This window comes from Protobothrops mucrosquamatus, unplaced genomic scaffold (genome assembly GCF_001527695.2).
Source record: "Protobothrops mucrosquamatus isolate PMUCROS unplaced genomic scaffold, P.Mucros_1.0 scaffold_6, whole genome shotgun sequence".
Taxonomy (NCBI): Eukaryota; Metazoa; Chordata; class Lepidosauria; order Squamata; family Viperidae; genus Protobothrops; species Protobothrops mucrosquamatus.
Window position 1 is genome coordinate 718,515 of NW_015386082.1, and position 12,301 is coordinate 730,815.

General features: G+C 52.3%; 1 protein-coding gene across 1 annotated transcript in view; it reads right to left on the bottom strand.

Annotated features, from left to right (window-relative positions):
* The window catches only part of FOXF2 (forkhead box F2), a 12,128-nt gene extending 5,803 nt beyond the window's left edge, over positions 1–6,325 (bottom strand). Inside the window, exon 1 of the mRNA XM_015813205.1 lies at positions 5,323–6,325. Within this exon, the coding sequence (XP_015668691.1) occupies positions 5,323–6,325 (1,003 nt within the window). The remainder of the gene's footprint in view (positions 1–5,322) is intronic.
* Between the last annotated feature and the right edge of the window lie 5,976 nt (positions 6,326–12,301).

Consider the following 12,301-nt stretch of genomic DNA (forward strand, 5'->3'; position numbering starts at 1 on the left):
CTCTCTCTCTCTCTCTCTCTCTCTCTCTCTCTCTCTCTCTCCCTCTCCCTCTCCCTCCCTCTCTCTCCCTCTCTCCCTCTCCCTCTCCCTCTCTCTCACACACAAATACATACGTACGTTCCTCTCTTCCGCCTCTTCTATGCTCCGGTTTCGGTCCTTTTGCTCAGCCCATTTTCTCCAAGCAACCGCTTCCCTGGATTTCCCCCCCCCCCCGCCTTTCTAGGCTCCCAAGGATGCCCGCAAGCAAATTTGATTTAAATAGTTCGGCTTGGATTAAGGGTGTGCCAAATAAAAATAATAATAATAATAATAATAATAATAATAATAATAATAATAAAAAACACCTCCCGACTCTCCCCTTCTTCCTCCTTCCCCCCCCCCTCTCTAAGCCTCCGAAAAACGGGGGTCTCTGGTTCCAGTCTTGCTCGGGCCTTTCTCAGGGTTAACAATTCTAGAGGCTCAAAGAGCTGATGGTGGAAGTGTTCCCAACTAGACCGCGCTTAAAAACAGCGGGCGGTTTGGTGTAAGGCTCGCAATTGTGGGGGGTGGGGGGAGAAAGAGAGGGGGTTCCCCTCCGGCCTAGAACATGGCCCACCGGAGAGTCCCCACGTAGGGCTCCGAGACCTTCTAGCAAGGGGTGGCGAAATGTCCTGGGCGAAATTTCGAGACACCCCCTCCGCCCCTCCGGAACGGCTGGTTTCGATCCCATACTCAAGAGTTTGGAAACTGGGTTACAGAGATCTCTCTGGTCCTCTCCAGGGCGGTAGGCCTTGAGGCTGGGAACTGGTTCTCTCCTCTGCAGATCTCCTCTGCAGGAGATCTGCTCGGGACCCTTCCGATGTGACCTTTCACCCATGGCTTTTTGCATAGCCCTGTCAGCTCCACACTCCCAAATCCTGCCCTGGCCTTTAACGATTCCAGTCTATTGGCTAAATGTGTTGGAAAGCCCCGTTGGTTTAAATAGGACTCCTTTTCTTTTCTTTTCTTTTTTCTTTTCTTTGTAGCCCTTCAGGCGATTCCACTACACAGAATTTTGAACGGCCTCCTCGTCTTCAAGAAAAGAAAAATCAAGAAAGTCCACTTGCTTTTTTTTTTTTTGGAAAGCACCTTTGGGACACCTGTGAGGTTGAGGTTTCCAGTCGACAAAGAACCACAAAGTTGTGGCTGCTAACTCTGAAAGAACGATCTTTTTTGCTTTCTAATTACACGTAGGCATTAGCTGCCTTGGAAAGCCGGCTAGGATAATTAAAAGACCATTAAAAGGTTATCCGAATTTGGGGGAGGGGTGAGAAATCCTTTACATCTTATCTAAGTAAAAGAGTTCACACTCAGAGTTCACACTTCGGGTTAAGCAGGGTAGATTTCCTCTCCTAAATACACACATGCTCGCGCCCAGACACACACACACACACACACACACACCTATGTTTAAAAATCGGAAATAGGAAAACTCTGGGGTCCTGTGACTTCTTAGGGATGGATACAGATCTCATTTTGGAGGGTCTAAGTGATCTCAGGGAATCCCTTTCTGAGTATCTCTGGGGCAAACGTGCCTCGCGAAAAAGCTTTTATTAAGCTCCTGAGCTAATGCTCATTTCTCGGAGAGCAAACCTCGGAGTAAATACTGAAATCTTTTCTTATCTTATCCCCCTCTGTTACACCTGGGGAGCCCCAGAGATAAGCAGCAACTCGGCCGGTGTACAAGCCAACAGAAAGGCGAAGGGTTATCCAGTTTGGGGTTGGCTGTAGGGTGTTTAAACCAGGTTAGGGATCGGACTACAACTCCGCCTGCACCATTAAGGAGAGATTCCTAGTCACGAATTGGCGAGATTATTCTGATTACGGCAGTTTAACGATTTTTTTTTAAAAAAAGGAGAGAATCGAAATGTTGGTACTTTGGAACGTACGGAGGAAAAGAAAATTGCATTTTACTGAGCAGCTGTACTTCACGTACAATTCGGGTCGGGGCATTTTGTTTGCGTGTTGTGTGTTCATTAAAGTCAACAATCGAAATTATATTTAGCTCTTCAGAACGGAGGCATTAGGAACTGCACGGAAAGAGGCAGGAAGAGAGAGAGAGAGAAAAAAGAATGTTTTTCAGGCTCCTGCTTTAAAAATCTTTTTTTTTCCAATTCTACCCTGTCGCTTCTGTCGTTGTTAACATTAACGTTGTTATTATTACATCAGTTTTTAAGAAAGATCTTTCGGGAACGGGTGATTTTCAAACCCCCCCCCCCAAGTTAAAAACAAATGCGCCTAGATAGGGAGGGCAAGTGGCAGGAAAAGCTTCATCCAGCTGATTGACAGCAGGTCACCGGCGAGAAAACCCAAGCCCTGGACAAGGTCGTCTGCATTTGTTACTTGTTGAAATTCCCATAAAATTGAACAAGACCTCGCTCTCATCTGGGTTAAGTCAAGCTCCAGTCCCCTTCGGTGTGGTCCAGCCCAGACTGTCTTTGTTTAGTTAACCTCCGAGACCCACGTTTAAAAAAGGTTATTTGGAGAATCCGTCTCCTCCTCCTCCTCTTCCCCTCCCGATCCCAGCTCAACATCTTTTACCCATTTCGGAGCCTTATTTTCTCTCCTCTCTCTCTCTCTCTCTCTCTCTCTCTCTCTCTCTCTCTCTCTCTCTCTCTCTCTCTCTCTCTCTCTCTCTCATTCTTTCTCCCAGATTTTTCAAAAAATTCCAAAAAAAAAAAAAAAAAAAGTAACATATTATGAAGAGAAGATCTCGGCAGTTCTTTCCAGTTATAGAAATAACCCGAGCGCCCTTCTTTTGCATTTTGGAAGAAAATGCGGGAAAAAAAAAAAAAAACTCGGCTCCTTTCTCCCAGAACATCTGCAGAACGCCTCGCAAGTCCCCCCCTCCCTTTTTTTTTTTCAATTAGCCCGATACAACAACAGAGTATTTTTTTTTTTAAAGCATACAAAAGAGATTTAGCGTTTTTCTCCCTCTGGGGAAGAGGGAGAAAAAAGGGTTTCAACCAAGCAAAATGCTGCCGGGGGAGGGGGGAATAGAGCAATATAGCTGAGCGCTATCTACTTAGGAACACACAGCCTGGGGAAGCAAGGCAAGGCTTTCGGGGTGATTTCACAAGGAACAGAAACAACACAACCCCGATGTGTTAACCGACCCTGGAGAGTCAGGAGTTTAAAAAGCCGACTTCGCCGCTGTCGGAAGCCTCCTTCTGCGCAGACGTCTGCAGGGTGGCAAAACTTAAACAACCCGGACGCAACAGCCACTCCAAGGGACCAATTCGTAGGGGCCTGGGACGGAATCCTGCTTGATTTATTAACTCCCGGTGTCTGCATCTCTCTCTCTCTCTCTCTCCCTCTCTCTCTCTCTCTCTCCCTCTCTCATCTATCTATCTATCTATCTATCTATCTATCTATCTATCTATCTATCTATCTATCTATCTACCTATCTATCTACCTATCTATCTATCTATCTCCCTGCGTGAGTGCATCCCGCCTTTCTCTTTCTTTCTTTCTTTCTTTCTTTCTTTCTTTCTTTCTTTCTTTCTTTCTTTCTTTCTTTTTCTTTCTCTTTCTTTCTTTCTTCCTTCCTTCCTTTCTGCCTCTTTATCCCTTATTGCCAAAGGGAATCTCGCAGCCCCCCCCTCCTACCCAGGTTTACCGGGAAGAACGGTAATTGAATGAGAACTCGTCGTGTGTGTGTGTGTGTGTGTGTGTGTGTGTTACCTCGGCCATTCAGCCTGGCCTGAAGAGGAGGCCGAGGAGCTTGGCACGGTGGGGGGGGGGAGGTTAAAAAACACCAGGTGCTCCTAACGGCAGCCTTAAGAGTTGTCCAAACGGCAGGCGCCTTTTCACTCGGGTGTGTGTGTGTGTGTGAGAGAGCGTGGGTGCCAGGAACAGTGGGGAAGAATTGCGTCTAATAAACACCACATCGCTCTGGCACTTTCGTGTGGAGAAGCTCCTGGATGCGACGACCTCGTTGGTTAATGAACTAAGATTTTGGACCCAGGGTGTAAGGAGGCACCGAACAATGGAATTCGAGACTGGTCTTGAAAAGTCCAAGATGCCTCGAGGCTAGACTGCAGATGTACATTCTCTCCTTCGTCCAGTTCTACTCTTCCCCACCCCGCAACAATCGTGCCTTTTCCTCTCGCCCCATCCCCCCTGGAAAGCCTTTGCTTTCTTACCCCAAAGCTGGTGTTTTCTCTGAAAACATCTGGAGCGGAGAAGGACCTTCCCGGCTTGTTATCTGACAGCTACAACTTAACTTGAGCAGAGCGGAGGGGTTTTGTGTGTTTCTTCCCCCTCTTTAGCACTCAGGAGAAAAAATTTTGTGATTTGGGGTTGTTGTTGTTTTTTTTTTTAAAAAAAATGTACCTTAAATTTCACTTCGAGGTGTGAGAAACAATGCAATTCCCCTTGAACAGACAGACAGACAGACACACGCACAGCCCTATCAAGTCAATTACTCAAACACAGCAAAAAGAACTTAGATCAAATACCAAACGGCAGCACACACAAATCCAACGTTCCTATCCAAGGTCCCGATCTGGCTGCGATTCTGAGCACCAGTCAGTTTGCTTAGGATCGCAGCCAGATACTCTCAGATTCCTCTCTCGCCTTCTCCCCCACCCCTACCCCACCATCCCGCGTTAGGACTCGCTTTTAGAAGCGGCTCACTTCCTTCTCTCGGTCCCCTTCACGAGTGAAATTCTTCAATCTATACACGTGAGTATGAAAACACCCACGACCGCCGAATTTTACACCCTCTGACTTAAAAGTCCCCCCTATATAAGCGACTCTGGCGGCCAAGTTAGTACGCAGGGAATATCCTGCAAACAACAGATTGTGGGCTGGCTATGGGCTTCAAACTAGTCTTTCTCAACAGGATCGGACCGTCTATAGACTATTAGGCGGCCCTTAAAGTCGCAAAGGAGTGGGGTTTCCAAACGTAACTGTAGGGTGCCTGGAACTAGGGGCAGGGAAGGGAAGAGGGGGGCTGTCCTTCTGGGCTCCCAGAGGGTGAGATTGACCCCCACGGGAGCCGTTCCCATTGCTGGGGCGGGGGGGGGCAAGGCAATATTGACTCGGGGATAAATTGTTCCACGGAATCCTTTCAGTTCAGCCAGCTTAGTCTCGGGGCTTCAAAGTACGCGCATGCCTTGGATTCCTGCCCTCCTGAGAACCGAATCTGGCTCGGGGGTGGGGGGGGGGACCAAAAAAACTTCGGGGAATGTTTCCTTTCCAGATTCCCAGGAAAAGAGGCCTCATCCAGCCTTTGGAAAAACCAAGCAGAGGGAGGGAAGGAGGGAGGGAGGGAGGGACCGGACGGGGCGGCTGCGGTACCTGAGAGGTCTTCCCTGCCGTTTTGGTGCAGGTAGCTCTGCTCCAGCGAGTAGGAGGCCATTCCCGAGTGGAGGCCGGCCGGGGCGGCGGCGGCGGACGGCGGCGGCGGCGGCTGCAGGGCCTGCTGCTTGAGATAGGGCGAGGCCGCCGAGGCAGTCCAGTGTCCGGCCGGGCTGCCGTAGGGCGAGTGGCACTCGATGGCGCTGGCCATGGCCGGCGAGGAAGGCACCGGGCTGCTGCTGCTGTCCGGCCCGTAGTCCGGCCCGTTAGACGGCACGGGGCAGCTGGCCATGTACGTGGAGCCCGGGTTAGGCGACATGTGCGGGACGTGGTGGGCCTCGTAGGCAGCGCCGGCCTGCATCACCTCCAGGGGGTTGTAGCCGCCGGGGTGGCAGCCCAGGGGCGCGGCCGGGGGCGCCTGGAAGTCGAAGCCCTGCGGGAGGAAGCCGAGCCCGTTCACCACGCGGTGGTAGACGGTGGGCTTGAGCGCCTGGCACTTCCTTCGGAAGCCCCGCGGGCGTCGTCGGAAGGAGCCTTCCTCGAACATGAACTCGCTGGCCGGGTCGATGGTCCAGTAGTGGCCTTTGCCCGGCCGGCCCAGCCCTTTGGGCAGCTTGATGAAGCACTCGTTGAGGGAGAGGTTGTGCCGCACCGAGTTCTTCCAGCCTTGGTAGGCGCCGCGGAAGAAAGGGAAGCGGGCCTGCAGGAACTGGTAGATCTCGCTCAGCGTCAGCCGCTTGGAAGGCGAGCTCTGGATGGCCATCACGATCAGCGCGATGTAGGAGTAAGGCGGCTTCTCCGGACGGCGCAGCCCCGAGCTGGCCTTCTTGGCTTTGGAGGGCGCGGGCGCGGAAGCGCCGCTACCGGCGCCGCCGCCGCCGGGGGTTGTCGAAGTGCTGCTGCCGGTGCTGGACGTCTCCAGGGCGGAGGGAGGCAGCGGCGGCGGCGGCTGGTTCATGGAGGCCGGGCTGCGAGGCACCGGGCCCCCGATCTCGGAGCTCATGGAGGCTGTTGCTGCTGCTCCTGCTCCTCCTCGGGCCACCTCCTCAGCGGTCTGGCAGCAGCGGCGGCGCCCTGAACATCTCTGCCTCCTCCCTTGCGCAAGCTTGTCAGCCGCTCCCGGCCTCGCTCGCTCTTTCACACGAGCCCGGCGCCCCTTCCCTCCCTCCTTCCTTCCCTCCTTCCCTCCTTCCTCTCCCGTCTGACCCCCTCCTTCCCTTTCTCCTCCACCGCTGCCTCCTCCTCCTCCTCCTCCTCCTCCTCCTCTTCCTCCTCCTCCTCCTCCTCCACCCCACCCCCGGCTCAGCAGCCTTCAGTTCTCCCGGACTCCGCTCTCTGCCCCCCTGCCTGGTGGCCTCCCGAAGCCTTTAAAGAAGAGGAAATCCATCAAACCCCTGCGCCGCTTTTGCGTTAAGGCGGCGCGGCCAAACACAATCTGCGGAGGGCTCTCGCCTGGGGGAAAGGAGGTGGGGAGGGAGAGGAGGAGGGAGGTGGCGCAGGAGGAAAAGAGAGGGAGGGAAACCCCTTCTCCTCCCCCTCCCTTTCCCCTCCCCCTTCTCCTGCTCCGCTGAATTTATCCCACAACTCAAGCCGAAGGAAGAGGAGAGAGGAGAGCAGAGGAGAGGAGAGGCGGAGGGCGGGCGGTCTCGTCTCCACTCCAGCTGGCTTCTGTCCACACACACACACACACACACACACACCGCCTCCAGGCCTGCGGGCTCCCCGCGGAGGCTCCAGATCCCCTCTGGCTGCCATCTTCTGTACACGCAAATTATGCCATCCGTCAACTTGCCCTCTCTAGACAGTTGCCGGGTCTCCCGGCCACACGCCTGGCACCGGGCTCCCAAGGTAACGGGTGTTTTGCCACCGCCTTTCCTTTCGCTTGGCACGAGGCGGTTGCCAGCATTGCGGAATGGGCTTCTTTGGCAGGAGGCTCCCAGGGGCTGAATTCGCTTTCCCCCGAGCGGGAACGGTTTGTGGTCCTTTGGAGAGCGTCGCCCCCTCCGGTCACCGGCGCCTTTTCCGAGGCTTTGACAACGCGGTCTAAGCTTGGAGCGAAGGCACCGGGCAGTCCGATCCGGTGGGGCTTCCTTCTCAACTCTAGGTCCTTGGCAATAAAACCTGACGCTTCTGGACGAGGTGCAGCGCCTTTTAGACCCCTTCAGAAGCCAAAAGGGCAGGACGGTCGCCCTTCATTTTCAGCCAGGGGCAGATTTGCAGATGTGTAGCCCCCACCCTGAAGTACTGGTACCTCTTAGGCAGAAATGAACCTGGAAAGCTTTCACCTCGGATACAAGCGGCCTCGGGTGTGAGGGTCCACTTGAACCCCCGCAGGTGCACTTAGCATCTGGGGCCGCCAGTGATTCCGTGGATCGAAAGCAGTGAATCTATTTCGAGGGCAGGCCAGCCCTCGGAATAGATTCGTTTCTTTAGAAAGGTTGGAAATATGGAGCTCCCCCCCCCCTCTAAACTCCCGCATTCCTTTTCTTTCAAGGCAAGAAACCCTGGGACCGCCCGTTTCCCATTTCTGCTGGCCATTTATTTCCCCAATCTTTTTTCAAAGGCTGTGCACGTGTGCACACACTTGTACACGGGCTTCAGCCATTCTCGGGCAAATCCTGGGAAGGCAAGACCACTACTTCAGTTTCACAGATAGAAAACCGAGGCTTTCTAGTGATTTGCCCTGAACTGACAAAGTTATTTAAAGGTCTTCTAGAATCCTACATGCCTTCTGTGTTCTTGTTCCTTCTGCATAAAGCTAATATTAGAAATGGAGATTCAGTCCTTCTGTAGCTGGAAAGATTTTGTAAGAGGGAAGGGCATGTCACAAATAATGATTTTCTATGGAAGATCCACTTGGGGCATTTCATTGTACTGAATCTGATATACCCGGAGCTCCATTTTACAACCCAACCCAACCCAGATTATGGTTCCCCCATGGAATGAATCCAAGGATGGATTTGAACTTTAAATCTTCGCGTCTCCCACCTCCAAACCGAATTCTCCCAGCTCTGAGGACGAAGCCAAACCAAAGGAACCCAATCAGGTTTCAATCTGAAGATGAGATCCTAGCACTTTGAGCAACTCAAGTCTGGCCTTTCCAACCCTAGAAGTCAGGGTCATGTAAGGGTTGAAAGTCTTCGATTATTTCACCAAGTTGGGAACTGATTCCATCGCCAAAGCGCTTCGGTCTGGGCAATTGGACTGGGTATTGATCCAGAACTGAGGAAAGCCAGACTCCTACCAGCCACCTTACTGGATGGTCTTGAGGCCAACCATTCTCTTTGACAGGGATGTTGGGAAGAGGATAAAACGACTCTGTCTTGGGCGACCCAAGATAGAAATCTAACCAACCAATGTTCCCAGGGGTTAGACAGGTTCCCCAAACGTTGCCCCTTTCAGATAGGGACGGAGGCCCCAGAAAAGGAGCCGGCTCCCCTCTTGGCCTGCTTTCGGGTGAAGTTGCCAACCCACTCCTCAAGCCAGGAGGGTCTAGGGATCCTTCAAATCTCCCGCGCCTGCACACGTGCAGCTGAAGCTCCCGAGGCCAGCTGCCTCTCTGGGTGAGCCTTAAGCCGCCGCAGCGTTGGTGGTGCTGCTCCGAGCTGCTCTGGGGGGCGCGGGGAAGGGGGCGGGGAGGGGAGGGGAGGGGAGGGGCGGCGGCTGGTGCTGCCATTGCCGCTTTCAGACAGTGACCTGGAGGAGCTGAGTGGAAGCAGGCTTTTTCCATCATCGACCCTCCGCCGGGCTTATACCACCCACCGAGCCCAAGTGTCAGTTTACCGTCCTGAGCCGGGCTCCTTTCCCTAAGCTAGGCCGGTAATTAGACAAAGTAAAGCTAAATTAACTGAACAGGCGTCGACAGCCTCTTCCAGATCACCCGCCCCTCTGTCGCTAGAAAAAAAGAAAAAAAGAGGGCCCGAAAATGGCTTGGTTGTACCTACACACACACACACACACACACACACACACACAATCAGCTAAGAAAATTACCACGAAGCTCAAGACAAGGTTTGGGACACAACCGCAAGCAGGGAAGGAGGTTATTGCTCGGGTGCGGATGCGCGCTCGCGTGGTGCCTGTCTCTGTATCCACTTGCTGGGGGTCCAGGCGGAATCTTCCACCACCCCTCGCCCCCCACACACACACAGCCACCCTGATCCTGGGAATTCATCTCTTCTGAAAGAATTCCGAGTGGGAAGCCACCGAGCCCGTGGAGGACCCCAAACGGTGGCTAGAAATCTCCGGAAAGTATCCCAACCACTCACCCCTTCCCAAAACGCCCCCCAATCCCCAATTTTAAACTCGCTCGCTGTCCCCGGGACTGGATTTCCCGGAGCCTCCTTCTCGAGGGGCGTCTGCGAGTCCTTCCTTGTTCAGGTGACTTTTTTTGCTGGCTTTCAACGGGCAAAAAGGCGCCTTGCGCTCCTGGCGAAGGTTCACGAGCAAAGAGGCATTCGCGCGCGCCCCCCCTCTCCCCAAAACACTTTTTTCCAGACAATTTATTTTATGCTCCGTGAAAGGGGGGAGAAGTAACGCGGAGCGACCCCCAGTTAAGGGCTGACTCTATGTGTGTGCGCGGGTGTGTGTTTTCTCACACCGTCAGAACGTCTGTCGGTTCCTTCGATCTTCGGCCACCCAGACCGGCAGCCTAAAGAAGCCCCCGTCCCTCTCCGTGATTGAATCCACCTTCGTGTCTAACCCACTCTCTGGGAATTGGATTCAAACGTTGTTTAACTCGGAGGAGACTAGAGAAGGATTGGTCTCAAAAACGGGGGCAACCGGTAGGGGACAGCAAAGGGTTTTCGTTTTCTCTCTGCTGCCACCAAGCGGTCGTACCGACTTTTTGCTGCTCGGATTTGGTAGCCCTCGCTTCTTTTGCTGCTCGGATTTGGTAGCCCTCGCTTCTGACTTACACCCAAAGGTTGTTTTTTTTTTCCCAGGAGGCAACTGGACTTTCTTGTTTTTCTTTGAAGACCTTTCGCTTCTCATCCCAGAAGCTTCTTCAGCTCTGACTGGATGGTGGGGAATGGAAGGGTTTATATTCCTTGCAGACAGCTGGTCATTTGCATCCTTTAGAGCAGGGCTCCTCAACCTTGGCAACTTTAAGACTTGTGGACTTCAACTCCCAGAATTCTGGCTGAGGAATTCTGGGAATTGAAGTCCACAAGTCTTAAAGTTGCCAAGGTTGAGGACCCCTGCAAGTTTAGAGAGTCCTTGAGACCGTTTGGAGGTTTACCTGTGTCCTCAGGATCACCTGAATAGTGCAAATGACCAGCTGTCTTCAAAGTGGTCTTCAAAGACAAATAAGGAAGTCCGGTTGCGTCTTGAAAAAAGCACCTTTGGGACAACCCTGACCTGGACGGCTGAGAATTTCCATAGACACTTCCTTCTTATACTTTCCCCACATGTTAATGGATCTCATCCTTTCTTTCCTTACATTGCAAATAAAATTAATTTATTCTGAGTTGAATCTTGGGTGTTTCGATCTTCATCCCAAAGGGATGGGATTGATGCCCTCTGGGGCGCTTCTTTATCTCCCCCCTCACTGCCCCGCTCCCATACCTCATTCACCAAATGGGGAGCCCCTCGTATCGGTCTTCTTCCAGAGTGGAGGCAAGCAAACCCCCCCAGCACAACGTCAGTCATGAGAATGGGGCTAGCACGGTGTGGTGACCTAGATTTATCTATGCGCAGATAAGAAAGACTCGATCCTAAAGACTCGAAATTAACAATGGAAGGAAACTCCCCCCCCCAGGCAACTGGACTTCCTTGATTTTTCTTTGAAGACGTTTCGCTTCTCATCCAAGAAGCTTCTTCAGCTCTGACTATGACCCGGATGACTGAGAATCTCCATAGACAGCGGAATGAAACCAGTTTAAAAGCAGGTAGGGAATTTCAATTTTAGCTAATCGGGAGGATAGATTTAGGAGAACCCCGAAGAGTGCTTTGAGCCCCCTAACGACTCCAATGGCTATTTGGCCTCTGCAGTAAATTAGCTGTGCTTTATTACTTCTTGATAGCTGAAAAAGGACGGAAAGTAAGATTTTTCTTGTTTTTTCTCTCTTTTATTACGGAGCCGAAATTTTAAAACGTATTAATAGGTCTGGGCGGTTTATGCCAATTTAATTTAACCTGGAGGAAAACTTCTGAAGACTTCCGGATTTATCTCTATCAGAAGCACCTTAAACGTAGCCTAGTCGTTTGTCTTGCTACTTAGAAGTACATTATATATTGACTTTGGTGGCATTTGTTGTCCGGCATGAGATTTAAGCCCGTACAGTTTATATATATATACCGGCGGGGAGATGTTCTCTTCCCAGATGTAATTTTCTCTCCATCAAAGGGGGGGGGAAGGTTAATCCCAGATCAGTGTGTGTTTCTTGGATTGCAGCCGAACCGGTTTACGGGGGGGGGGGGGGATGAGGAAGGAAATCAGCCCTGCCAAAGAAGCGGAAAGGGCCTTGCTGCGGGAGAAATCCGGATTGGGATCGAGGCACTGTATCCGACTGATTGCCAGCAAATTGCCCAAGGGCTGGGTCAGAACAGCCAAAAGCTGCAGCCTCCGTCGCCTTTCCACCCGGCTGTGGCCTTTTAACTCCCAATCTGCTGGCTTTCGCGAGACGGTCGCAGGATCCACTTCCTGGATTTCGCAAGAGTCCCGCGAGTCTGCGGACCGTAGCGTCCCATCAACGGCCCGGCTCGTTCGAGCCCTCCCCACAAAACCCCGCCGCCCAAAAAAAACACCTTCCTTTGCGGTTTCGTCACAGTCCCCTGGCAAAAGAGAGAGAGAGAGAGAGAGAGAGAGAGAGAGAGAGACAGACAGACAGAGAGAGAGAGAGAGAGAGAGAGAGAGAGAGAGAGAGAGAGAGAGAGAGAGAGAGAGAGAGAGAGAGAGAGAGAGAGAGAGAGAGAGAGAGAGAGAGAGAGAGAGAGAGAGAGAGAGAGAGAGAGAGAGAGAGACAGAGAGAGAAGAAAA